At 38.4% G+C, this 27,852-nt stretch overlaps 1 protein-coding gene across 2 annotated transcripts; it reads right to left on the reverse strand.

Moving 5' to 3' along the window:
• Nucleotides 1-932: 932 nt before the first annotated feature.
• TMEM59 (transmembrane protein 59) lies at nt 933-27,836 on the reverse strand. 2 transcript variants are annotated; one of them, XM_010348741.2, is made up of 8 exons: nt 27,452-27,836; nt 21,655-21,760; nt 20,103-20,197; nt 18,135-18,287; nt 16,531-16,612; nt 15,261-15,342; nt 10,776-10,884; nt 933-1,566 (listed from the first exon to the last, which is right to left on the reverse strand). In XM_010348741.2, the coding sequence occupies exons 1-8, from the start codon at nt 27,638-27,640 to the stop codon at nt 1,411-1,413; spliced, it is 972 nt and encodes a 323-aa protein (XP_010347043.2). In that variant the 5' UTR covers nt 27,641-27,836; the 3' UTR covers nt 933-1,410. The 2 variants fall into 2 exon arrangements, with proteins under 2 accessions (XP_010347043.2, XP_003921577.2); XM_003921528.3 differs by having other exon boundaries at nt 15,261-15,345.
• Nucleotides 27,837-27,852: the final 16 nt, after the last annotated feature.

The following is a 27,852-nucleotide window of genomic DNA, read 5'->3' on the forward strand; positions in this document are numbered from 1 at the left end:
TATATACAGTCCCCATGTTTGTTTTTGTTTTGTACAGAGGGTCTTGCTATGTTGCCCAGGTTGGTCTCGAACTCCTAACCTCAAGTGATCCTCTCACCTTCACTTCCCAAAGTGCTGGGATTATAGGTGTGAGCCACTGTGCCTGGCTGGGTCCCCATGTTCCATCCCATGTTTTCTCACAAAAATAAGAAAGAAACAGTGACTGCTTGACAATGACCGCAATTCTTCCTTTCTTCCCCATCTGGATGTGTTCACAACTTTCTAACTCTCTATCATCCAAATCTAGACAAACTAAAAATAAAAACCTGTATTTTGTGACCTAAGTCTTACTTGATTAGCTGTCAACTGCTTTTTATTTGGACTCAGGAAGGCTGAAGACTAGGCCATAGTGGGAGTGACTTGACTTACTCTTTAGTCAAACAGCACTGATGGAGTTGTCAGCAATGCTCCTGTGTCTGAGGAAAGTATTGATTTACAAAGGTTTTAACATTTCATGGTACAATAACAGTGAATCATATTAAGATTCTGGTGTATTATTATTATGACCTGATACCATTCTAATTTTAAGATCTGCTGTCATTTCAGGTAAAAATAACACTGGTTTTTGCCAAGTAAAATTTATACTTAATTCTGCATCACAAGAGTCTAATTCTTAGTGTCAAAATGAAGTTTTCTCTGAAAATATGTTCACCTTACACTTGATATGCTGTCTGACAGAGAAAAATAGTTATTTGGAAAGACTCAACCAACAAAAACCTATAGTCTGTGCAAAATAACATCAAATTTACTGCTGAGAGATCACTTTTGCATCAAAATGGTCCCTGACCATCACATTATATAGCAATAAACACAGAATATTTCATAATTCTTTTCTAGGTTGGGCAGAGACAGGAAGGAAGGTTTAGAAAATCAGATACTCAAATTTCAGCACATAGTTATTCAAATGAAATTTTAATGATTTCAGTTCCTGAAAATGTAGTGTCATTAAAGGTCATTTCCTGCTAAATTTCAAATTACAGATTTGTGGGCCATTTCTGAGCAGAAGCATCATATTCTACTAAATATTCAGCTTATTAACTAAGGTAACCGACAGTATCATGACAGGAGGTGAGAAGGAACAATGATCAGCTCATAGCTAAGAAAAGGGAAAAAAACAAAAACCAAAGCAAAAAACAAAACAGCTACAGATATTAGTAAAACAATAATACAATCCCAAACATCCACCTCTTAAATTACTAGAAAAACAATACCAATAAAGTTATAGCAAATAGAGTCTTCACAGATTTGAGTAACTTTATTTGCATTTTATAGTGATTTCTTAAGGCCTATATCCAATGAAAACATTTTAAAAGCTCTATGAGGGGTGGAATTTTAGATGCCTATTACACTTTTCTTTTAAAAGAAAAATGCTTAAATTTCGGAATGAGCAAGATTCACTTTTGTAGGTAGAGGCCCTGCTTCTTCATGATCTTCAGTTTTAGATCTAACAACCACAAGAGAAGAAGCTGGATATCTGTTTAGCTTTTGTTCATTCATAAACTCCAAGTCACCATAAATACTCAGCTTCTGCAAAAGAAAACCAATGCAAATTAGTAGTTTGGATAATTAGGAACCTCTCCAAGTAAGTCTTCAAATAACAATTTATAAATAGTTGGTAGAAAAAAAATTCTATAAATATCTTTAAGAATGAAGAACGCTTCTACTCAAAATGTCGTAAATATATGATTCAGCTCCCAGTGGATGGCCAAAGAAAGCTTTTCCACACGTCTCAAGTTAAAATCCTCAGGAGTATAACAATTGAGTAACAAGAAAAATAATTAAGGATGCCTTATGTGATGGAGTCCTTCAACAACTTAGCTCCCCTACCAAGTGGTAAAATAATTTGGTGCAAGTTTTTCTGCTCCTATATGTTTTAGTTTAACATATATGGAAAATGATAGATGCTATTTTAAAAGACTATGAGAACAAAGAATATGCATGAAATGCTCTAACACTGATAGAAGGGTCTTCATAAATATATAAAGTTTCTCAATTGTTACTACCATATCCAAGACGATACGAAAAGAATGAAAGCATACAACAGAATCACTGCTATTGTTATAAAACTCTTTGGAGAATAATGGTCAAATCTACCATCTTTTGAGAATAGGCAGACTTAGATATATGTATGTATTTCTCTCTCATTCTCTCTCTCTCCCTTTTTTTTTTTTTTCTTTAAAAAAGACAGCGTCTTGCTCTGTCACCAGGGCTGGAGTGCTGTGGTGGGATCACAGCTCACTATATGGCCTTGAATTGCTGGGCTCAAGTGATCCTCCTGCCTCAGCCTCCTGAGTAGCTAGGACTATAGGCATGCGCCACCATGCCCAGCTAATTTTTATTTATTTATTTATTTATTTATTTATTTATTTATTTATTTATTTTAATGATGGGGTCTTGCTAGTTTGCCTAGACTGGTCTCAGACTCCTGGCCTCAAGTGATCCTGCTACCTTGGCCTCCCAAAGTGTCGGGATACAGGTGTGAGCCACCATGCCTGGCCTTATGTATCTCTTAAAGGCAGAAAAGGAAAGTGAAAAGGCTTCACTAAGAAATGGCATAGGCCAGGCGTATGTAATCCCAGATGCCTGTAATCCTAGCACTTTGGGAGGCTGAAAGAAAGAGCACAGATTTTCTTTCTTTCAGGTGGATCACTTGAGATCAGGAGTTTGAGACCAGCCTGAACAACACGGTGAAACCCTGTTTCTACCAAGATTACAAAAAATTAGCCAGGTGTGGTGGTACATGGCTGTAATGCCAGTTACTCAAGAAGTTGAGGTACGAGAATTGCTTGAGCCTGGGAGGCGGAGGTTGCAGTGGGCTGAGATCGCACCACTGCACTCCAGCCTGGGGGACAGAGTGAGACTCTGTTTCAAAAAAAAAAAAAAAAAAAAAACGGTATAGATTCTGTTGTTAATCTACTCATACAGCAACAAATCCCTGTATCCATAAGGTAGACACTGCAGTGCTGACATCACTGGCAAGGCAACTGACTCAATTATAAACCAAGAACTACACAGAAGTACCTGATACTGGAAAGATGTTTTTAAAAGACGCTGAATAAAGAACACCTTTAAAAGTTTATCAAAAGTGATACACGCTATACTGGCTGGGCATGGTGGCTCATGCCTATAATCCCAGCATTTTGGGGGGCTGAGGCAGGTGGATCAGCTGAGGTCAGGAGTTCAAGACCAGTCTGGCCAACATGGTGAAATCCCATCTCTAGTAAAAATATAAAAATTAGCTGGGCATGGTGGTGTGTGCCTGTAGTCCCAGCCAGTTGGGATGCTGAGGCAGGAGAATTGCTTGGGAGGGGAGGTTCACAGTGAACTGAGATCACACCACTGCACTTTAGCCTGGGCAACAGAGCAAGACTATATCTCAAAAAAAAAAAAAAAAAAAAAGAAAAGAAAAAGTGATTAAGTGATACATGCATATAACATGATGAATCTTGAAAATAGTATACTTAGTGAAAGAGACCAGTCACAAGAGACTACATATTGGCTATCTAGGGCTGGAGAGTGAGGTGGGAGTGGGGGTGGGGGTGGTACTGCTGCTGCTGCTTGGGAGAAACCAGGGAGCAATTACTAAGAGTATAGATTTTCTTTCTGGGCTAATGAAAATGTTCTAAAAGTGACTGTCATGATAGCTGCTTACTCAAACATGTTTCAGATGTGGTCTACTGCACTGTTGTCTAAGGGCAGCAACCATCCTGCAAGGAGGTGCCCCAGTACCCTATTCTTTTCCAGTAAAAGAGTAGCTTTAAGACAAGTTCAGGCTGGGCATGGTAGCTCGCACCTCTAATCCTAGAACTCTGGGAGGCCAAGGCAGGCGAATCACTTGAGGTTAGAAGTTCAAGACCAACTTGGCCAACATGGTGAAACTCCGTTTCTACTAAAAATACAACAACAAGCCAGATGTGGTGACGGGCACCGGTAGTCCAGTTGCTTGGAAGGCTGAGATATGAGAATTGCTTGAACACAAGAGGCAGAGACTGCAGTGAGCTGAGATTGTGTTACTGCACTCCAGCCTGGGTGACAAAGCAAGACCCTGTCTCAAAAAAAAAAAAAAAGACAAGTTCAGTGGTTGATGGGTTGAACATGGATCTGATACAGCAGGCCTCCTTAAAACTCAGAATTCACATGTGATTATTGGCTCTGGGACACTGTGAAAGAAAAATGTTTACAACTCTACCTAACAATATTTAAAGATCTTGAAGCAGCAACCAGGAACTGGTTGATTTCATACATCAACATGGAAGAAGCCATCATAGGGGAGGAAGGAGATCTTCTGTACAACATGGTGACTGTAATCAGTAACAGTGTACTGTATACTTGAAAACTGCTAAGCAGAGTAGATCTTAAAATGTTCTCCTCAGCTGGGTGTGGTGGTGCACACCTGTAATCCGGGCACTTTGGGAGGCCAAGGAGGGTGAATCATCTGAGGTCAGGAGTTTGCAACCAGCCTGACTAACATGGTGAAACCTCCTCTCTACTAACACACAAAAAAATTAGCCCACATGGTGGCACATGCTTGTAATCCAAGCTACTTAGGAGGCTGAGACAAGAGAATCGCTTGTACCTGGGAGGCAGAGGTTGCAGTGAGCTGAGACTGCGCCATTGGACTCCAGCCTGGGCAACAAGAGTGAAACTCTGTCTCAAAAAAAAAAAAGTTCACAACACAAAAAATGGCATGTTAGGTAAAGTGTATGTTAATTAGCTTGATTTAGACACTCAATAATGTACAGCATACATATATCGAAACATCATGCTGTTTACCATAAACATGTACGATTTTTGTCAGTTTAAAAAAATAATTAAAGCTAGGCACAGTGGCTCATGCCTATAATCCCAGCACTTTCGGAGGCTGAGGCGGGTGGATCATGAGGTCAGGAGTTCAAGACCAGCCTGGCCAAGATGTTGAAACCTCGTCTCTACTAAAAATACAAAATTTAGCCAGGCACGGTGGCAGGCATCTGTAATTCTAGCTACTTAGGAAGCTGAGGCAAGAGAATCGCTTGAACCCAGGGGGGCAGAGGTTGCAGTGAGCTGAGATCATGCCACTGCACTCCAGCCTGGGTGACGAGGTGAGACTCTGTCTCAAAAAAAAATAAATAAATAAATAAAATAAAAACAAAAAGAATAAGGAGAAAATAAAATCTGTACAGAGAAGTGGATGGGATTATATGAACAATCTAACTAGTGTGTATAGTGATTCTGTGGCTACCGTGTAAACTGAGATTATCAATCAAATGCACACAACAGAGATGTTTTCAAAAGTGTGTTAACTAGGAAGTTTACCACCCAAATATTCTTTATGAGAACAATTACTTAAGGAGGTATTCCAACAAAAGAGGAATCCCTGAAAGAAAACAATATAGAATACAAGAAACAGCAGCAGCTCAGTTGACTAAGAAAACAGGAAGAAAGCTACAACAAAGGATCCTTTAAGTGGAGGCACTAAAGATTCTCCTGTGACATCTTTAAACAATTCAGGTTTATATTTGCTTTTACATGACTCTAACCACCAATCACAGTATTTGGTTCCACTGTGAATATTTACATAGTTATAATATTGTAAGTGCTTTCTACTGGATTTTATTTTTTCAAATCAACCTACAGACAAAGTATGGAAGTGTAAATTCCGAAGAATTTATATTTTACTGTCAAGGGTCATAATAATAAAAATTGAGACACAGAGTATGGGAATAAATAGGAAAGTATAGGCAGTGATGAAGTGTCAACAGAAATTTATAAAGTGATCACAGAAAGTATATAACCTAATAATACACATTACAAAAACCAGAAAGTGAAGATAGGATGAGGTGGGAGATAATGTAAAGGAACTAAATTCCTTATCCTTCAGGAGGAAGATATGATATAATATCTAAAGTTGATAAAACAAAAAAATAGAAGATAACATTTAAAAATAACTACCTGGAGAATTTTTTAAAACTACTGACTGGTTTATCTAAGGAGTGAGGAAGAAGACAATTTTATCCCTTATTTATGCATGAACTCTGAAAGTTTAGAATAAATTCAATGAGCAAATATGTACTTGGGTTTTAGGCCTGGCTTTGCCACTAACTAGTTATATGAACTTGGTTGAGTTACTTATACCTTTTCTAAAACCCAGTTTAACAGAATTTGGATTATTTTCTGATTGCCTAACTCTGCTATCAGACTTAAATGTTTCTCCTAAATGGCAAGGTTCTTGGTCTTATTCTTCATTGTCTTTAAAATCTTTTGAATAGAGCCAGGTACATAATAGGTTATACATAAATGTATGTGATTTATTAACTTAAATTATATTAAGAGTTTATTTATTTGCTTTTTTTTTTTTTTTTTTTTTTTTTTTTGAGATGGAGTTTCGCTCTTGTTACCCAGGCTGGAGTGCAATGGCGCGATCTCGGCTCACCGCAACCTCCGCCTCCTGGGTTCAGGCAATTCTCCTGCCTCAGCCTCCTGAGTAGCTGGGATTACAGGCATGCACCACCATGCCCAGCTAATTTTTTGTATTTTTAGTAGAGACGGGGTTTCACCATGTTGACCAGGTTGGTCTCGATCTCTCGACCTCGTGATCCACCCACCTCGGCCTCCCAAAGTGCTGGGATTACAGGCTTGAGCCACCGCGCCCGGCCCTCTTATTTGCTTTTTTTTTTTTTTTTTTAAGAGACAGGGTCTGTATCTAACAAGTGATCCTCCCGCCTCAGCCTCCCAGGTAGCTAGGACTACAGGTACACACCACCATGTCTGTCTGATTTTTTCTTTTAGTTTTTTATAGAGATAGGCTCCTACTATGCTGCCCAGGCTGACCTCAAATTCCTGGCCTCATGTTTTCTTTCTTATTTTAGGGAAAAAAAAAAAAAGTGAGTTTTGGCCAAGAAAATCTGAGTAACTTTTAAGTTATTTTTACTGTGGGAAAAGGAGAAACTACCAGAAAAGAGTGGCATATTTACACTGCAATATTCTAAAATAAGAAATAAAGGTAAAAATATATTTAAAATAGTTTACAAAAGAAATCCACTAAAACAGCAACATAATAATAGTTCTGGATGACAGGCTGGGTGATTTTTTTTCTCTGCTTCTTTATATGTATTTTATTTTTTAAATTTGTTTTTTGAGACAGGGTATTGCTCTGTTGCCCAAGCTGGAGAGCAGCAGCGTGATCTCAGCTCATTGCAACCTTGAACTTCTGGGCTCAAGTGATCCTCTCACCTCAGCCTCCTGAGCAGCTGGGACTACAGGCATGTGCTAACACACCTGGCTAATTTTTGCATTTTTTGTAGAGACAGAGTCTTGCTATGTTGCCCAGGCTAGTCTTGAACTCCTGGACTCAAGCAATCTTCCTGTCTTGGCCTCTCAAAGTCCTGGATTACAGGCATGAGCCACCATGCCTAGCCTATCTGTACTTTACTTTATAAACTTCTACACTGAGCATATAATTTTTTTCTTTTTAAGAGACAGGTTCTTGCTGTTGCCCAGGCTAGAATGCAGTGGTGTGATCAGAGTTCACTGTAACCTCAAACTCTTAGGCTCAAGCAATCATCCTGCCTCAGCCTCCAAATAGCTGGGACTACAAGCATGTGCCACCATGCACAACTAATTTATTTTTATTTTTATTTTTTTACTTTTTGTAAAGACAGGGTTTCACTATGTTGTCTAGGCTGGTCTGAAACTGCTGTCCTCAAGTGATCCTCCTGCCTTGGCTTCCCAAAGTCCTGAGATTACAGGCATGAACCACTGTACCCAGCCCAGTATTTTTGTAAATAAGAATGTACTTAAAATGAATACGTAGCCAAAGTGTGGAACACTGGCTTTGGAGTCAGATTATCTGAGTTCCTATCTTGGTTCTACCACTTACTGATACTGTAAACTCTCTTGCAGTTTTCCCATTTGGGAATTGGGGAGGATAACAGCAGTCATCTCCCAGGGTTACCATGAGGATTCAATGAGCTTAATCCATCTGAAACACTTAGAACAGTACCCAATAGAAAACGCTCAACCTTACTAATCTCGGGGACCACAATCCAGGCTGTGGTGAATTTATCAAGGTAAATTCCATTTGAATCCATCCTATTGTCAGTCTTTCCTGACAATAGGCTGACCAATGTCTATGTGTATCTTTCTTTTACAAGGAGCATCTTAGAAGTAAGGAGAAGTAGAAATACAAGAAGAAACAAACAGTGTCACAGGCTTGGCAGGTGGTCAACAAAAATGTATTACTATGGTGTTTTTTCTTGGGGGGGGTCCTCACTATTTTTATTTTTTTGTAGAGATGGGTGTCCTGCTATGCTGGCTGGGCTGATCTTGAACTCCTGGCTTCAAGTGATCTTCTTATTTCAGCCTCCCTAAATGCTGTCATTACAGGTGTGAGCCCCTGCATCCTTACTACATACAGATTTATAGCTTTGTTGCCATGAGGATTTAAAGTTCATGAGGCAGCTTGAAGAAAAGTAAAAGACAAAGGCAATCCTATGCAGACACATCATTTCAGCTTTGTCAAGAACAATACAACGATTAAAATATGGACATCAGAGGATGAAAGTAGGTAATGTAATAAGAGGATGCTATCAGTATATTCATCTCATGAACAGATGGGTTCTGTAGAAATTTACCCATTCTCTGTAACTTCCACAGTTCAAGGTTCTTCACAATCCAGTCCAACTTTATGCATTTGGTTTGATTTCCCAGTGTAAGTTCTTTTAATCAGGATGGTTGCTTACAGTCCTTTTCCAACAGTTGGCTTACTCTTGCCTATATCAGAGAGAACTGTATACTCTCCTCTCTGCTAATTCATACCTTACTACCCATTCTTCAAAGTTCACATCAAGACCTCTATTGTGTAAAATCCTTTTTTGACAATCCCAGCAAATAGTCTCTGCTTTCCTTAACACCTCATACAATTATTATTTCTGCCACTTAAACACCTTATCAGCCTTAGGCAAGATGGTATATAGGAAAAGACATAGAAGTTGTTAATCTAAAGATGTGAACTTATTCCAGCCAATACATTCATAGCTTTACAATCCCTGGGAGGTTACCTAGACTGTGTAAGCCTTTTCATTAGTCTATAAAATGGATATTAAAACCTGCTATAGAATATTGTTGGACACTGGATTGATATAAAAGATATATGAAAATACTTTGTAAATTTTAAAGACTATAAAAATGTTAGTTACAAACATTATCCTGTCCCAGTTTCTAGGTACCTATATCAATATCACCTTAATAAAAATATTAAATATTTTTTAAAAATTTATTTTTCATGTGCAAATCACATACTTAAACATCTTTATAGTCTACTAGGATAAGACAGATGTTCAAGCACCATGTTAGGCACGTGCCAATGGCTTATTATTAGATTCTGTTTTAATTTCTGTCTTTTCTTCTTTTCTTTTTCTGTAGTACTTTGTAGGCATACAAAAACTAAAAGTTTATTTCCGTTGGATTAGATGTCGATAGCCATTATTATTCTATATTTAGTTATATAAATACTTTTCTCTTCTTGAAAGCTAAGTTGAATCCTCAAATTATAGACTTTCCCCAAACAAAAATCCTTTACCTTAACAGTTTTATTTTTTTGGGCCAGTTAAATTTTAATTACCAAGGAAGTCACAATGTCTCCCATCTCTTGGGGGATTAGGTATCAGAACGTAAGAACTCAAAATCAAACACTACACCCTTTTCTTTTTTCTTTCTTTCTTTCTTTTCTTTTTTTTTTTTTTTTTTTTGAGACTCAGGGTCTTGTTCTATTACCCTGAGTGACAAAACAAAGCTGGAGTACAGTGGCGCAATCCTGGCTCACTGCCGCCTCAACCTCCTGGGGTCAAGTGATTCTCCCACCTCAGCATCCTGAGTAGCTGGGATCATGGGTATGCACCACCAGTCCCAGCTAATTTGTGTAAATTTTCGTTCAGACACGATCTCATCATGTTGCCCAGACTGGTCTCGAACTTTTGGGCTCAAGTGATCCTTCTGCCTAGGCTTCCCAAAATGTTGGGATTACAGGAATGAGCACCATGCTTGGCCCAGCCTTGCTGCTTCTAAAGCAGCATTACTCCTTAATATTGTGGTAATTTATTTAAACTACTAAGTGGTTCTACAGGTCTTCTCTCCGGCTGAGTATGGTGGGATTACACCTGTAATCCCAACACTGGAGGCCAAGGCGGGCAGATCACTTGAGATCAGGAGTCCGGGACCAGCCTGGCCAATATGGTGAAACCCCATCTCTACCAAAAATACAAAAATTAGCCAGGCATGGTGGCACGTGCCTGTAGTCCGAAGTACTTGGGAGGCTGAGACAAAAGAATCACTTGAACCCAGAAGGCGGAGGTTGCAGTGAGCCAAGATCATGCCACTGCACTCTAGCCTGGGCAACAAAGCAAGACTCTGTCTCAAAAAAAAAAAAAAAAAAAAAAAAGTCTTAACTCCTACATATCCTCTTACAAACTGATGTCAACAGGTCTTTTCAGTCTTAAGAGCCAGAAAGAGACACTTTACTCAAGCCAGTCAACATATATGTCATCACAGTAGTTAGCGTCGCAGAGAGCTGGGAACAATTCTTATGCTTCAAACCTATAATTTTTGTGTGCCAACCTCAACCACATTAAAACCACCACATCTTCTCTCTTTCTATTAGTAGAGAGGCCTTGTTTTTCCAGCTAAACAAATAGGGCATTTAAAATGGTATATCACAGGGCTCAGTCTTCCAATGGTCTAAGGGTTAGAATTAAATTTACCTCAGAGGGAACATACTGCTCCACAGCTGTAGCAACAGTTGCACAACAAATCCAAAGCAACACCATCACCGAGAGGACAAGAGTTGTAGTTAAAATCCACCCAGAATTACTGGAAAAGATCAACAATTCGTTACGTTAAAATTTCATAATGTAAGAAATGGGAGATTCTTAATTATAGTCAGTTAACCTTATGTACTTAGCTCAACAGTACAATTAAAACTTTGTTGATTATCTTTGAAACTATTAAAAAATACTTATAGAAGGAAATATTATACTAATATTGGCTTAGTATCTTTTTCCTCCACTTCTAATGTTTCTGTAACACAGCTATATCACTTTTGTAATAATAAAATTAGACATACTTGACTTTCTACTAAATATATAAGGTAATTGAAAATGTCCTGTGGATTGCACACTGTTGTACAAATGTCATATATTATTTTGCAAGGTATTATGATAATATTTGCTTTAAAAAAACCAATATACCAAAAAGTTAAAGTATAGAATAGCTAAATTTAAAACGATGACTTGTTTTATAAAAGAATTCACAACAGGCTTCCAGAAGTCAGCTTCCTGAGAATACTTCACATATTTAATTTGCCATAATTTACTTACACTTCCATTTAAAAGGGCACATCTATGATAAGACATTCTGCAACCATTATAGCATATCTCAGTAAAGAGATAGTTATATTTTCCTTATAATTAAAATATCTTAAGATACAAGGCCAGTTAAGATAATCAGCAATTAGAGGTTTTTAATTTATTTTTATTTATTTTGAATTTTTATAGAGACAAGTTCTCACTATATTAAGGCCTAGGCTGGCCGTGAATTCATGGGTGCAAGCCATTCGCCTGCCTAGGCTTCTCAAAGTGCTGGGATTACAGGCATGAGCCACCACACCCAGCCTAAAGTTTTTTTCATAATTGGTCTATCAAGATTCAAAGAAGAGGAAAAAGTCAAGCCATTTAAAAATTATTAAAAGTCTAAATCTGACAAAACTATGTAATATAGACAGTCCCTAATCTTCACATCTCTGCTCATCTAACACTGCCTAATAAGAGATTTCTACTTACCACCCTAACCACTCGATAGTTTGCCAAGACTCGAACATGAGGTAAGCAGAGTCGTTGCTTGTTTGCCAGCAAAAGAGGTAGACTTTGGAGAATGTATTGTATCTAAAGGCAGGAAACTCCCATATGATGCTTTAAGTATCCCAATTTTAGAAAGATTAGAGTACAACATATTTTTAATAAAAAAAATACCCACTTTCCTCTACATGTTCCAGCCCTAACTAACCTGACTACTAAGGAATTTACTATAAAATGAGGATATATTTGATATCTGGATTCCAGTAGCAACTAGATAAGCCAGAAAACCGGGGCTCATCCCTTCAATCTCCACAACAAAACAATGACTAGATCCTACAGATTTTCAACTATCTCCATTATCTCCTGTTCTCTTTGTCTACTGCCCTAATTCAGGCCTTATAATTTCTTCCCTGATTTGCCAAAGTTCTCCAACCTGGTCCTCTAATCTATCCTTCACATAGAGGCCTCTTCTTGACACTTGCATTATGTTCCTACTCCTCTCTATTCCTGTTTTCCCAGTTTAGTCAAATTTCTGACTCTCCTTATCCTCCATATATAGTACTATACCCATACACATTGAGCAGGAAGCCAGTATATCTGAAAAAAACTTTTTAATAAATCTTCTGCAACAACTAGCAAAAATTTCTACTCGTCACTTAAGATATTTCTATCTCACCTGTCAATGCTCCCCTTGAAACCTCCAGTAGACTTAAATGTAGGCCTTATATGCTGTGTATAAGACGTGTGTGTGTGTGTGTGTGTGTGTGTGTGTAGCAATCATTATTGTCCATGTCTGTCTAGACCTGAGAACTCCTGACATCTTTCCTAGGTTTCAAGTCCCTAGCACAGTGCACGGCTCTGCAAAAAGAAATACAAGTGAAGAGAGAGTAACCTCAATTTCCATTCTGGAGACAAGGGTGTCTCTTTAATAGCTACAACCAGATTCCACTAACTGGCTGAGTGACTCTGTATGTAATCATGGAAAAATCATGACACTTCAGGAAGTAAATAACTACAGCAGAATAGGATGAGTAGAAGATGTATAATTAGAAAAATTAGGTTTGAATTTTAATATAGTGACTGTGTAACCTTGGGAGTAGTCAACTCACCTCTCTAAATCACCGCCTACTTATCACAGGGTATTGTTCTAAAAGTCAAATTGGATCACTGAAGGGGAAAAAGCATTTTAAAAAAGAACACTTAAAAAAAAATATTTGAGACAGTCTTGCTCCATCACTCAGGCAGTGCAGTGGCGCAGTCACAGCTCACTGCAACCTTGACCTCCCGGGCTCAAGTGATTCTCCCACCTCAGCCTCTTGATAGCTGGGACTACAGGCATGTGCCACCATGCCCAGACAATTTTTTAATATTTTGTAGATATGGGGGTCTCGCTATGTTACTCATGCTAATCTTGAACTCCTGGGCTCAAGTGATCCTCCTGCCTCAGCCTTCCAAAGTGCTGGGATTACAGGCATGAGCCACTGCAACCATCCAAAAGAATACTTTTTATTCAAATGTAGGATCCTATTATAATTTATGCTTGGGCATAAAAATTTCTAAGAAAACATTTCTAGTTATAAAGTTAGTTGTTTTACAAAACCACTTTTAAAGTGTTCGATTTAAAAGAACAACATAGAATATAATGACAAAATGTTAAACGTCAATAAATCAATAATACGCCAGGTAATACAGTACTGAGAAGTGTAATTTAAGATTAAATGATTACTTAGGTTTCACAGAACTATCAAACTGCAATAAACATCCTAAATACCGGAAAGAGAAAAACTGCCCCTTTTTGGACAAGCTCAAAACCAGGTTTAGAAATAAAAGGGTAAAATTTAAAGTTTAATTCTTGTTTTCGCATACAGTCTTTTAACATTTTGCTTAATAAAAGGTATTAATTTGTAAGGTCCACGTAAATCTAATGATATATAATAAAACCTCTCAAGAAACTATTTCTATAAAAAATTACAGGGAGCATGTGGTTTGGACTACTGCAGTTTTATACTTGAGATAGAATAGTCCACTAGAATGAACAAACAGTCCACTAGAATGAACTATAAAGCAAGAACTTGTTTATCACTCTCTAAAATGCTTGGCCTGTTATCTGACACAGAGTAGGTAACAGTCAATAAGTGACATGGCCCACTATCTTTCTTTTTCCTTTTTGTGGGGTGGGAAGGAGTAAAAGCATTGGGGAGGGCTCATATCCTATCTCCTTAGAGAAGAGAAAACATGCACATTTTGATAAAACCTGCCTCTCACCCTTATAAGGCTTGGTATTTCTTCTTAGGAGGGCATACGTTACCTACTACTCTCACTTGCCCACTTAACCATTACCCTTAAAAATTCTTGGCACATGCCAGGCACGGTGGCTCAAGCCTGTAATCCCAGCACTTTGGGAGGCCGAGGCAGGTGGATCACAAGGTTAAGAGATTGAGACCATCCTGGTCAACACGGTGAAACCCCGTCTCCACTAAAAATACAAAAAATTAGCTGGGCATGGTGGCGCGTGCCTGTAATCCCAGCTACTCAGGAGGCTGAGGCAGGAGAATTGCCTGAGCCCAGGAGGCGGAGGTTGCGGTGAGCCGAGATCGCGCCATTGCACTCCAGCCTGGGTAACAAGAGCGAAACTCCGTCTCAAAAAAAACAAACAAAAAAAATTCTTGGCACAGAGCTGACACTCCTTAGTATAGCATACAAAGCCCTTCTTAATCTATAGTCCTCATCTGGATCCTCTAGCCTCATATCTGGCCATGCAGATTAAAAAAATTAAACCTGATATCTAAGCCATTCAGACATACTTTATTTTTTTGAGATGGTCTCACTCTGTCCCCCAGGCTGCAGTGCAGTGGCGTGATGAGCTCACTGCAACCTCTGACTCCCAAGTTCAAGCAATTCTTCTGCCTCAGCCTCCTCAATAGCTGTGATTACAGGCGTATGCCACCACACCCGGCTAATTATTGTATTTTCAGTAGAGAGGGGGTTTCACAATGTTGGCCAGAATGATCTCAAACTCCTGACCTCAGGTGATCCACCTGCCTTGGCCTCCCAAAGTGCTGGGATGACAGGCATGAGCCACTGCATCCAGCCTCAGACATAAGTTAAATTAAAGCTTAGTTTAAATGTGTGGAGAAGCACATTCAACAAAAATCAAGAAATTCTAACAAGAAGAATGTTATTGTACTGTGAAAAAAATTACCTGCCTGGGTTTTATTGAAGTAGTATACCTATTACCTTTTAAACAAACTAAAATATTGAATAGTACAACTTTGGAAGGGAAAAAGTAAAAATGTTTACTTTTGAGGTGCTAATTTTAAAATAATAAAAAGTATTTATCTCTCTCATACAAGTCAGATTTTATCTGTTACACACATAATACAGAGTACATACAGAGAGAGGCATCTTAAAAAGCCATCACTTTCTCCATCTTCAAGGAAATTCCTGTGTGCTTGTGAATTTCTCATTTGCAGATCTGCTGAAATAGTAAGGTACAAGTTTATTATATCCTATATCCCAAAAGCTAGTCTCACATTACTACTTCTAGATATATACACTTTACAGATATCCAATTGTTTTTGTCTGTATCATCTGACACATTTTATAATGTGTACCAGTTTCTCTAGTACATCAAAACCAAATGAATATTCTATCACATTAGGAGTTTCCTGTTTTATTTTCAAATTCTTATTGACATTGATGCTCTCTGCTTAATTAAATGTGAGCTTGGAGGCCAGGCACGGTGGCTCACGCCTGTGATCCCAGCACTTTGGGAGGCCGAGGCGGGGGGATCACGAGGTCAAGAGATTGAGACCATCCTGGTCAACAAGGTGAAACCCCGTCTCTACTAAAAATACAAAAAATTAGCTGGGCATGGTGGCACGTGCCTGTAATCCCAGCTACTCAGGAGGCTGAGGCAGGAGAATTGCTTGAACCCAGGAGGCGGAGGTTGCGGTGAACTGAGACCGCGCCATTGCACTCCAGGCTGGGTAACAAGAGCAAAACTCTGTCTCAAAAAAACAAAACAAAACAAACAAACAAACAAACAAATAAATAAATAAATGTGAGCTCGGATTTGGTTTATTCTAATCTAATTAAAGATGGTCCCCATCTACCAAAATAAACAAAAGGCTAATGAAATCAGTATCTAAAAGAAGGTATCAGTAAATTTTACAAGGTAAGCTCTGCTTTAGCTTGGTGTTTTATGTTCTTATGAGTCAAAATTCATTTCTAACATGGAAAAAAAATTGAATGGGGACTCATACTTTTGGCATTTTTCACTGTGGTCAATTTATTGGTATCAGAATATTTGATTAGTTCATGCTCAAAACATCCTTTGAAGCAAACTAAATGTTTTTAGAACAGTGATTCTTAAAGTATGGACCCTAAGCCAGCAGCATCAGCAAAATCTGGAACTTGTGAGAAATACAAATTCTCACATCTTCTCCCAGACCTAGCAAATTAGAAACTCTAGAAGTGGGGCCCAGCAATCTGCGCTTGAACAAGCTCTCCAAAATCCAATAAACATAAAAGTTTGAGAACCACTGTTTTAGAAATTATCTGTTTATGTTCCATCAGTGTAAAAACAAACACACAACTAACTCTACTACAACTAGATTTGACTGCTAATGTTTTTATCTAAGCTACTTAAAATAAAACTTACAGGACATTTTGCTTAGAGATGATTCCCTCAAATTTGTAGGCTCCTGGTCCAAATGTGGTACATACTGAATTTCTGGCTTAGACTAAAACAATAATGAAAGCAATTAAGTCATTTGTACTTCTTTAGCTTTTTTCAGTATAACAAGTTCTAAAACACGTCATCTCTTTAAATATTTAAACTAAGAAAAAGTAATAGAAATACTGTATAAAAAATAAAACACATTAACCACAACATATTTTAATTGCACTTCCTAAACATCAGATCCAGTGCCTTGCAAAGAAACAGATTTCTGGCAGATTTCTGTTAGTTTAACTTCCTGACAACATTTTTTTTTTAAAGGGAGAGAGGGAAAAATCATGACATACTACATTAAATACTATACTTTGCGGAAATGAGTTCTAATTCTAGTTGATCAGGAATAATTTAGCAGACTGCCAAAACTTTTGGCTAAACACACATTCTATTTCTTCTCATATGAAACATTCCAATCTTCCCTAAGTATGAGCAGTCCATAAACTACAGCCAAACATTCCATACTTTACATCTTCTGTGTAGTTCTGATCCTCTAGAATGGGGGTTTCTCATTCCTACTTATGTTCAAATTCACACTAACTTTAGAGAGACAAAGAGCTAATCTCATACCTAAAGAGGAATGAAAGAGGGCTTCATTCTGAGAGTCAACTTATGGTTTGATGTAAGTAGCTTTAGGACATAGAACTTGTTCATGGGTTTAAAGAAAAAAGTCCTGTGTTTTACTTCTTACCAAATTAAGTAGAGGGGATCCAAGGTTTGGGATAGTGCTAAAAATCACATACTAGCCATACATTAAGCTACTTACTTAGCTGCAGTACTTAAAAGGTTTACTTTATTACCTGAGAGGAAGACAGTGCCACACATTTTATGTGTTAACTGGCAAATTTGGGAATTTACTCAATTAAAAGCATGGTAGGGTAGGATATGAGCCTTGGTGCTAAAGCGCGCTGGGTTTGAAGCTTAATTCTATTACTTACTGGCAGGGCAACTTAAACAAGTTACTCTCACCTTCCTCATCAATAAAATAGGAATAATATAACCTCATAATGTTGTTTGAAGATCTGAGATAACATATCTAGTACAATATAACCGCCAAAGAATAACAGTTATTATCACATAGTAAATGATGAAATAGGAGAAGTTACCTCTTTATGTAAAATACTTCAACAAGTTCTCTTATAAGAGTTATGAGGAAAAACACTATAAAAAACTAAAAATTATGTCATATTGCTTTTATCTGATATCCATATGTAATCATATACGTTCACTATTTATGTTATTATCTCTCATATTTAAAGATTTCATTTTATCAATTTCACCAACATAAAATTTAAAAGACTCAGAGTTCTGGTTAGAAAAGAACTAACTGGCTTTAGATAAGGCTTTTAATGCGCAAAGGGAAGGGTAATCAAACTGATGCCCAGTATTTTAATGTAGGGTCAAATAAGTAATTATTATTTGATGATAAATATTTGTAAGTGACAGTATAGTTCTGTGCTGAAACACTCATTTAAGACATATACATTTACTGTTGTTGGTATTTAGATGAATCCATGAAGCACAGTTGTCACCTGGAATATAACTATTTTTCCATCATCAGCTTGAAGATAAAAAGTCCATGAAGAGGTTATGAAGCTCTGTGCGGAGTCCATCATGTCACTCCAGAATGACCTCACCAGAGTTAGAGGAAAGAGTAGATGCATTTTTGGCATCAAGGACATAAGCTAAAAATAAAAATAAATAAATAACGAGAAACATTATTTTTTGCATATGTATATTCAAGAGAACAACATAAGATTACTCAAATCCTTATTGGGACAGAATACAAACAATTAAATAAATCTACCATAATCAATAGCATTAGAATAAACTCAGTTATCTACACAAATTATGGGAAAGCTTAAAAACCAAGGTTACTTTAATTTGCCACCAAACACACTAGCTAGCTACCTGTCATCTCTATCAGAATAACAGGCTTTTGAATTAAGTCCAAAAATAAGGAGACTCTTAAGATAATTAAATAAGGACCAGCAAGGCCTTGAGGGTAGCAAGGGAAGGGGCAAATCATATCATTCTCATCTTTAATGCTTTCATTGAGAATAAATCATCTATACTGAACATCAATGGAAAAGAGGAAGAAAAAATCAATCAGAAGAATATATACATAAAATGGTAGACATGTAACAACAGGCAGGGTGAAGGGAGAATTTATGGGCTGAGTATATGTAGTAAGCTACTGATAAAATTTTAACAAATGGTATCATCTTTCCTCCAATTCTGACTTCTTTAGCAGCACTGGGCCCCTCTAAAGCACAAGTGTGGGATGCCATTTACTAAACTCCAGGGATAGCTTTGGTTCTGCTTTCTTATTTGAGACAGTGTCTCACTCTGTTACCCAGGCTGATGTGCAGTGATATCTATGGTAACACTTGATTCTAGAAGCTTGAGGCCAGCCTGAGTAATACAGTGAGACCCCCATCTCTAAAAACCATAAAAATAAAAAACACATATACCTCTTAACTCAGCAATTCTAGCCCTATGATTTTATTCTACAGGTATATTCACAAATGTGCAAAATAGATACCATTTATAAAAGAAAAAGATAAGGAATAACCTACATGTTCACAAATAAGGGACTGCCTAAATAAATTATAATAAATCTACACAGATTATATAGTAGAAAAAAATTAGAAGCTCTTCATGTATACTTACATATATAAAATACATATGTGTACATCCTTGTATATGCATAAAATATCTCTGTATTAGTAACCTTGGCTACATTCATGAGGAAAAACTGAGTGGCTAAGAGACAGGGGTGGTAGACCTTTCACTATATGTATACTCTTTTTATCTTTTGAGTTTTGTACACGTGACTATTTCCTGTGCAAAAATAAATAAAATTAAGAAACTTTTCCCAGTATGTCTAGAGAACAGAGTAGGAAATTCCCTTGCAGGGAATTTTAAGAGACAGCACTGGAGGAGTAATCAGGAGCTATGTTGTGATAAACAATTTGGGCTTTAATCTGTATGTAACTGGGAGCTACTGATTATATGTGACAGGAGAATGGCACAATGAAATTTAGAAAAAGAAATATCTGGACACAGTAAAGAATGGAGTTAGAAAGGGTTAAAGTGGAAAAACAGTTTGAAAATTAATTTTAAAATCAGGTAAGAAATGATGATGATCTAAGTTAAGGCAATGGCAACTGTCCAATGGCAGGTGGGATGGAGAAAAAGAACTCTGAAATAATTCCTCTGAGCCTTGGTTTTTTCATATGTAAATTAGGGTAATAGTTTCACTAGAATGTGAGAAGAAACAAAACAAGATTATGAATGAAAGCATAATTTTTAACAGTAAAGCATTATACAAAAGCAGTTATTCAATTGACTTTTCTATTTGCAAACTAATTTAGTTTGCTGAAAGCCAAATATAAAATATAACCTTAAAATAGGATCAAGTGGGTGATAAACACTTCAAGCAATACAAGTCAGTGCCATCTAAGCAGGCTATTTTGAAAGGCAGTATTGTTTCCTACTTGTTCTTGTCTCAGTTCAGCAAATGGCAGCTGATTCTGGCAACCAAGATGGCAAGCATATTGTTCATCAGATTGGGAATATGCTTCTGTACATGCTGTAAGAGAAAAATAGTCAAATTACAAGAAACAAAAGAGAAAGAGGAAAGAAAAGGATTTGACATTTTATAAAAAAATTTCTTACAATAAAAATGATTTCATTAATATGAATCTCCAAATTTGGTAATACAGTAGTAGGACATGTATCTTTAAACTCCATACTGCCTTATTCCTATAAGTCAAATGTTTTAGATATAAATCTATTAATTACACACCCAGGCTCTGGCCACATGATGACACTCATATAAGAGGATCCTTGTAGCTAAGGCTTGTGTAGTGGAAAAAGCACTGGGTTGGCATCTTGAAGATGCCACTCAAGAGTTTAGTTCCATCATTTGTTGGTGTGTGTGACCTGGGCTGAGCAGTTTAACCTCTGACTATTGATTTCTATATGTGTAAAATGGAAAATACCACCACCTACTGCATAGGGTTGAATGAAATAATATATTTTAATGATTTATACAAATATAAGATATATTGTTAAGAACTAGATCACTCAGTTAAGAAGTAAGGGTATGCACATGGCAAGGGGAAAATAAAACAATCAGCCTAACATCTGAAAGTCTAAGAAAACTGAACTAGAAAATGTTCTATAGCAGATGATTCTAATGTTGAAATGGGTCTCTACCAGATATTAGTTCATTAAATCCTTTTCCTCCATGTGATATAACATTTTACCACTATACCAATTTTATTTTTTCCCAACTCAGTAATGCATTTGTAATACACTTCTCAGAAGAGCTAGATAATAAACTAGAGAGCATTATGCACATATAATCAGTCAGGAGACCGAGCCATAAAAATAAGGCTATGATATCAAAGAAGACTGCATGTGAGCCATGGCATAGTGACAGGGGAAAAGGTGCCTCCTTTCTACGCTGAATAAATAGTGTAATGAACGGAGAAAATTCCATTATAGTTATTTAAAAGTTAAACGTCAATTGTGTTCTGATTACAGGTTTCTTTTATCAAACATATTGCTTTCAGCAAAAAGAGAGACAAGTGGTTTAATAGATGACAAAGCCTTTGGCTACTTATTTTAATGGCATGACCAATGAAGAATACACTATTAAATACTGAGTCAAAGGCCTGATTCAGTAAAAGACTTGGAGATAAGTCAAGTAATCTATGATTGAAAGGTTTAGGAAAATTATACTATCTGTGAAAAGGTGGTAATGAATTGTGAGTAGGCTAATTACTACTGCATTTGTCTGACAGAATGCTTAGTTAAACAAAGGTGTAATATTCATAGCAGAAAATAAACACTGTCTCAACAAATAGATGAAATTTAAAGCCCATGAAATTTCTAGCAACAGCTATGAAAACTCTTAAATCCATAATAATTACAATATGTTAGATGACTAGTTTTCAACAGTGTATTTGCCATTTCCTAAAGAAAATACTTTAAAAGCTTATCACATTACATACAGCTGATGTTGTTAGCATAGCATCTTACCAGATTCACATTCCAATTTGGTTCGATTTAAGTCAGTTCCATCATCCACAAACTGACAAATTGAAAACAGCCTGCAACCTCTCTGACATGCATACAACTCCTCTTCCTAGGGAGTTCAAAAACAGTAAGGGTTACCAAAAAATAGTATTTTTTTCCTCAGGGGAAAACAGGTGAGGAAGAAAGCAAAGTTAGTAGTTTATTACAAATCATCCAGTAAGTGTCATAACTGAAAGAAAAAAATGATAGGAGCCAGTTGATACACAAGGCCTTTGCCATATAGAGGTTTGAGTTCCTTATTTTAAAAGTGATACCAAGAAAAAACCCTAGTAGGTAAAACCATTACCCTTTTTTCATTTTCTCTGGTTACAATTTGTGGGGGCAAAAAAATTGAAAATAAAAATAACAGTGACAGGCCAGGTGCAGTAGCTCACACCTGTAATCCCGGGCTTTGGGAGGCTGAGGTGGGAGGACTGCATGAGGCCAGCCTGGGTAATACGGCAAGACCACGTCTATACCCCCCCACCAAAACATATTAACTGGGTGTGGCGGTACATGCTTGCAGTCCTAGTCCTCAGAGGGCTGAGGTGTGAGGATTGTTTAAGCCCAGGAGTTTGAGGGTACAGTAAGCTATAATCACACCACTGCACTCCAGCCTGGGAGACTGAGACCCCATCTCTTAACAACAACAAACAAACAAACAAAAACAACAGTGATACAACTAGAACTTTAACAGAAATAGAAAGGAGTAAGTACCCTAGAACCAACGATTACTTTTGCCACATCCATGTTTATATGAATCACCAAGCTTATAAGGAAAAGTATCAGACTAACTTCACACGGCAAACGGTGGCACAAGGACCTGATAAAGTAAGGTATACATCTGTAAAAATGTTTATATGAAATGATTTTTTTAAACTGGGCTTACATTAAATGAAAACACGGGCGCTACAGTGTGGTGTATGGGAAAGGACACTGCAAACAGCTAGACCTAGATCAAATATTTTGGGTGAGTGTGTAAGTTATTTTACCTAAGAATCACAGGTTTCTCATCAAAAAAGGAGACAATAGCTATTATCTCCAAAGTCCTCAATAATTCAGAAAGACAGCTAATCCCAGCACGGTGCCTGGTATGCAGAAGATGTTTAATAAATGGTAATAGTGTTAATAGGTTTTTAAAATTGAAAACAATTACAGGCATCATTGTGTATGTGTGAAAGCTCAAGACAGGATGGACAGCTAGTTCTTCATTACTAAAACATATTAACTGCTTAATAAGACTAATGTCTTCAGTGGGTTTTTCTTTGCTAAAATATAGTATTTTTAAAAAGCTATTGCATATGGGGGAGCCCCCTCAACTTACTATGTGATCCAGTGTGTACAAACTAGCAGACACCTAATAAAGAAACAGTATGTGCATATACCAGTTGGCAACCAATGAATGCAAGGTATGTATTTCTTTCCAGCAGAAGGATTAGTAAAATTTACGTAGCAGCAACAATCCTTCAAGAAGAGATGGCTGCAGTCTAATATTAAATATATTTTATCATACAACTTTGAAGGTAGCACACATTTGGACCTCAGTTCTAGCTGCATTTACTAAGATAAAATTGAAATAATTTTAATAATTAAGATTTTCATACCTGAGTAGCTTTTGCGGGCTTTGTAAAACAGTTAAATTATTCTTTTATGTCTTTGAAGCACCACATATTTCCTTATACTGTACAGAGGAAGCATGAGCTTATTAGTATGAGCTATATCACATGCAATTTTATTTTCAGATATACTTTCCTTTGTTAAAGAAACCTAGTAAGTCATCCAGTATCAATTTCAGAAAACCATATGGCATGGTGAAAAGGGCCTAGGTCTCAGAAGTCAGCCCTGGTTTGAAGCTCAGCCTTGCCACTTATTCTGTACAACCTTTGGCAAGTTACTGAATCTCTCTAATTCCTCAGTTGTAAAACAAGGAGAATACTCTTACATCAATCCTAACTACCGTTTATTTATTTTCTACCACCTGTATAATTGCAGAGTGTCAATCTTGACTATTAGGAGAATTATACATTTACATCTACAATAGAATTACTATTATGTAGTACTATCTAATCTAATAGACATATATATTTAATGAGCATCTGCAATGTGCCAGGCACTGTGTTAAGCCTTAACATATTATGCAACATCTGGTACAGAGCTGACACTCAACTGGTAGCTATTAAGAATCATATCTTTATTCTAAGTATTTCATGTTATACATACAAAAATAATAATTTCAAGTAAATAATTAATAACCTATGAATCCCAAATGACTGGCAAGCTTGTATATCATGTATCTTCTGATTTAGGACACACGGAAATAAGTGGTGCTTCCACCACATTAAGTAACAGCAAAGTTCATAATTAGAAGGTCTCTCAATGATACTATTTAGGCCAGGTGCTGTGGCTCATTCATGCCTGTAATCCCAGCACTTTGGGAGGCCAAGACATAAGGATCTGTTCAGCCCAGGAGTTTGAGACCAGCCTGGGCAACAGAGCAAGACCCTGTTACAATTTTTTTTTTTTTTTTTTTGAGACAGAATTTAGCTCTTGTTGCCCAGGCTAGAGTGCAAGGGCGCAATCTCGGTTACTGCAACCTCAGCCTCCCAGGTTCAATTGATTCTCCTGCCTCAGCCTCCCGAGTAGCTGGGATTACAGGCACGTACCACCACGCTTGGCTAATTTTGTATTTTTAGTAGAGACAGGGTTTCTCCATGTTGGTCAGAGTGGTCTCAAACTCCTGACCTCAGGTGATCTTCCTGCCTCGGCCTCCCAAAGTGCTGGGATAATAGGCGTGACCTACCACACCCGTCCAGCTTTTTCATTAACATAATTTATGTCTCATGTTTTTTGAACCCAAAGTATGCAATTGCACTTCTGTAGATAAAAGATAGAATAATTTAAAAATAAACACCTCCTGAGTAGCTGGGATTACAAGCGTGTGCCACCACGCCCAGCTAATTTTTGTGTTTTTAGAGAGACAGGGTTTCACCATGTTGGTCAGGCTGGTCTTGAACTCCTGACCACCCATGATCCACTCGCCTCAGCCTCCCAAAGTGCTGGGATTACAGGCGTGAGCCACCGTGTCTGGCCTAAAATGAGATTTCTGTCTGCCAGTTACAAATACCAGACAGAGAAGCTATGTGAGTTTGGAAATTCATCTAATTTCTTACAAAGCATAATGCTTTTTTCCTGGAGCACAAAGCACAACAATTCAGAGGAGTATCAATAGAAATTAGTGAAATAATTAAATTCCTTCTTCCCTTCTTTCCTTCCTTTTCTTTCTCTCCCTCTCTTTTTTTTTTTTTTTTTTTTTGAGGCAGACTTTCGCTCTAGTTGCCCAGGTTGGAGTGCAGTGGCACAATCTCAGCTCACTGCAACCTCTGCCTGCCGGGTTCAGGCGATTCTCCTGCCTCAGCCACCTGAGTAGCTGGGATTACAGGACACATGTCACCACACCTGACTGATTTTGTGTGTGTGTGTTTTTATTAGAGAGGGAGTTTCACCATGTTGGCTAAGTTGGTCTCGATCTCCGGACCTCAAGTGATCCACCCGCCTTGGCATCCCAAAGTGCTGGGATTACAGGCGTGAATCATCGCACCCAGCCTTTTTATTTATTTTTTTAAAATTGAGGCAGGGTCTCACTCTCAGGCTGGAGTGCAGTAGTGACATTTCGGCTCACTGCAACCTCGACCTCCCAAGCTCAAGCAATCCTCCCACCTCAGCCCCCAAGTAGCTGGGACAACAGATGCCCGTCCCCATCCCTGGCTAATTTTTGTATTTTTTTTTTTTTTTTTTTTTTGCAGTGATGGGGTCTTGCCATATTGTCCACACAATCTCCTGAGCTGAGGTAATCCACCCACCTCAGCCTCCAAAAGTGCTGGGATTACAGGCGTGAGCCACCGTGCCTGGCGGAGTATGTTTAATGCAAGTTTATTAACAGAAGGGAGCATAGTAATAGTGTAGCCAGTTTTAAGCTGAATTCCTACTCTACTATTTCTTGGCTATGTAACCTTAGGCAAGTCACTTAAACTTTCAGAGCCTCAATTTCCTAAATTTTAAAACCCTACTTTGCAGGGTTGTTGTGAGAATTAGGGATAATGGTATGGTAAATCTCCCACCACTCTGGCTAACAGTGGAGTCTCAAAAAATTTCAAGTCCAGATCTGTAGGGAGCCAGATGACTTGGAGTTCTTAGTGAGAAATGCTTTAATAAATAAGTAACAATGGTTTATAGATATCACACCAATTGTTAGAAAATAGTGGACATATTAAAGTTCCTAAAGGTTCTAGGAACATATATCCTTTCAAATTATTTAATTATTCTCCCAACATTCTGGTTTATACTACAAAATTGCCAGGAAAATCTTCAAAAAGGAAATAAATCCTAGAACAATACAAAGTAAGTCTCAGCCCAATTCCAGGCCAAATCAATATTAATGAGCTTCCTCATACAATCCACTTAATGATAAGTTTACAAGAAGTAAAGAAAAATAAAGTGGTTAGAGGCAATATTCATTGATTTAAATCTGAAGTTAAAACTTCTTTCTTTCTCGATTGTTACATAAATCTCTGGAAAAATATAGTATAGTCCCGTCTCCCACACTTTATTAAAAAAATGATAATCCTCATGCAGCGTAAAATCCAGCCGTAAACAAAATCTGAGAAGTGCCGGCACTTAGAACTTTTCATTTCAAAGACCTTCTGAAAGCACTCGCCAATATGGAACAATCTAAGCTTCCCTGGAACTGTCTCTGTAGCCACTCTGCAGTTTTATAGAGCAAGGAGGTCCAGCCACAATGGTTAAGCAAATAGCATACAAAAGATGAAGGAAAAACGTAAAGGAAGCTGCCAGCAACATCAACAAAAGCTCTCATAAAACAACATGGGGGAGGGCATATACTCAAATCATACATGGAGAAGGTGTGGTCGGAATCACCAAGCAATTTAGAATGTTTGGTTAACAGAGTTCTTAGGCTGAAAAACCAACTTGAAGAGGGTTAGGTATGTAATTAAAAGAAAGGGGGAAGCAAAGAGAGGAGGGCCATTCCTCTCCCTAAGCTGCGAGCCCCGCCTGTGGACAGTCTCATTTCTTTCCCCACTCCACGAATTCCCCGTCTTCTGCACTGAGTGGTCAGTTTCTGGTAGGCAGACACCTAACTGCTTCTTCTCTAATCCAGTCCCTCTTGGCAGCGTCTAGGACACATTAACTCAACACAGGCAGACAGCATTCCTGGGCGTCTCACTACTCCTTGAGACGCCTTCGTGACGCTTTTTATACTACAGTGGAATCGTCTACTCGTCTGACTCCCCGAAGACTGCGCCCGGCCCCGAAAGACGCTCAGTAAAACAAGGGTTATGAATCAATCATCTGTGGACTCGCATATCTGCGCCTCCCTTCCTAACCACCCCCCACTTACGCTCCTTAAGATGAGGACCCCGCATTAATCATGCGTCTCCTCCGCTATCCTCCTCCCTCTGAGTGCTTGACTCCCCTGCTGCCCCGCAAGCTCCAGAGGAAAGGCATTGTCTTTCTCATCTTTGTGTCCCCCAGCCTATCACCAGGTAGTGCAGGACAAACTTCCGGTAATTACAACGGGAACGGGGTGCAGGCAGGATTAGGGAGGAAAACAGAAGCTACACAGATGGGAGACAGCAGTTGAAGGGCGGATAGAACAGCCAGGTTGCCAGAGCCGACAAAGGTGTGGGGAGCCGAGAGATGGGCGTCCAGGGAAGAGTCGCAGCCTGCTCCGGACGGGCCCTACCTTAGGGTAGGTGTGCAAGGGGTAGGTCAACTGACAGGCCCGGTGGCAAGACGCCGTATCACCCAAGACCGAGTCAAATGCTTCAGCCGAAGCGGTCCCCGAACCTCCGGCCAGGGTCATGGTCAGCAGCAGCAACGGCGGGAGCCCCAGTTGGGTCCTGACCCAGAGGCTCCCCTTCGGCGCCGCCATCTTGTTCCCCTCTGTCACAGCAGCTCAGCTTGTTGCTGTTTTCTTTGAAGGGCTTCCTCCTCCTGGGGCCAGCCCCCTTCCCCACCCTACCGACCGTTGCTTCCGCCTCCGCCGTCGCTTCAGCTCCGCCCTGACCCACGTTAAACGGCCGCCTCCTGCCCCACCTCCCGGACTACGAACTTCTCCTTGGCAGGCGTGAGGAGGGAAACTCA

Source organism: Saimiri boliviensis, chromosome 11 (genome assembly GCF_048565385.1).
Source record: "Saimiri boliviensis isolate mSaiBol1 chromosome 11, mSaiBol1.pri, whole genome shotgun sequence".
Lineage (NCBI taxonomy): Eukaryota > Metazoa > Chordata > Mammalia > Primates > Cebidae > Saimiri > Saimiri boliviensis.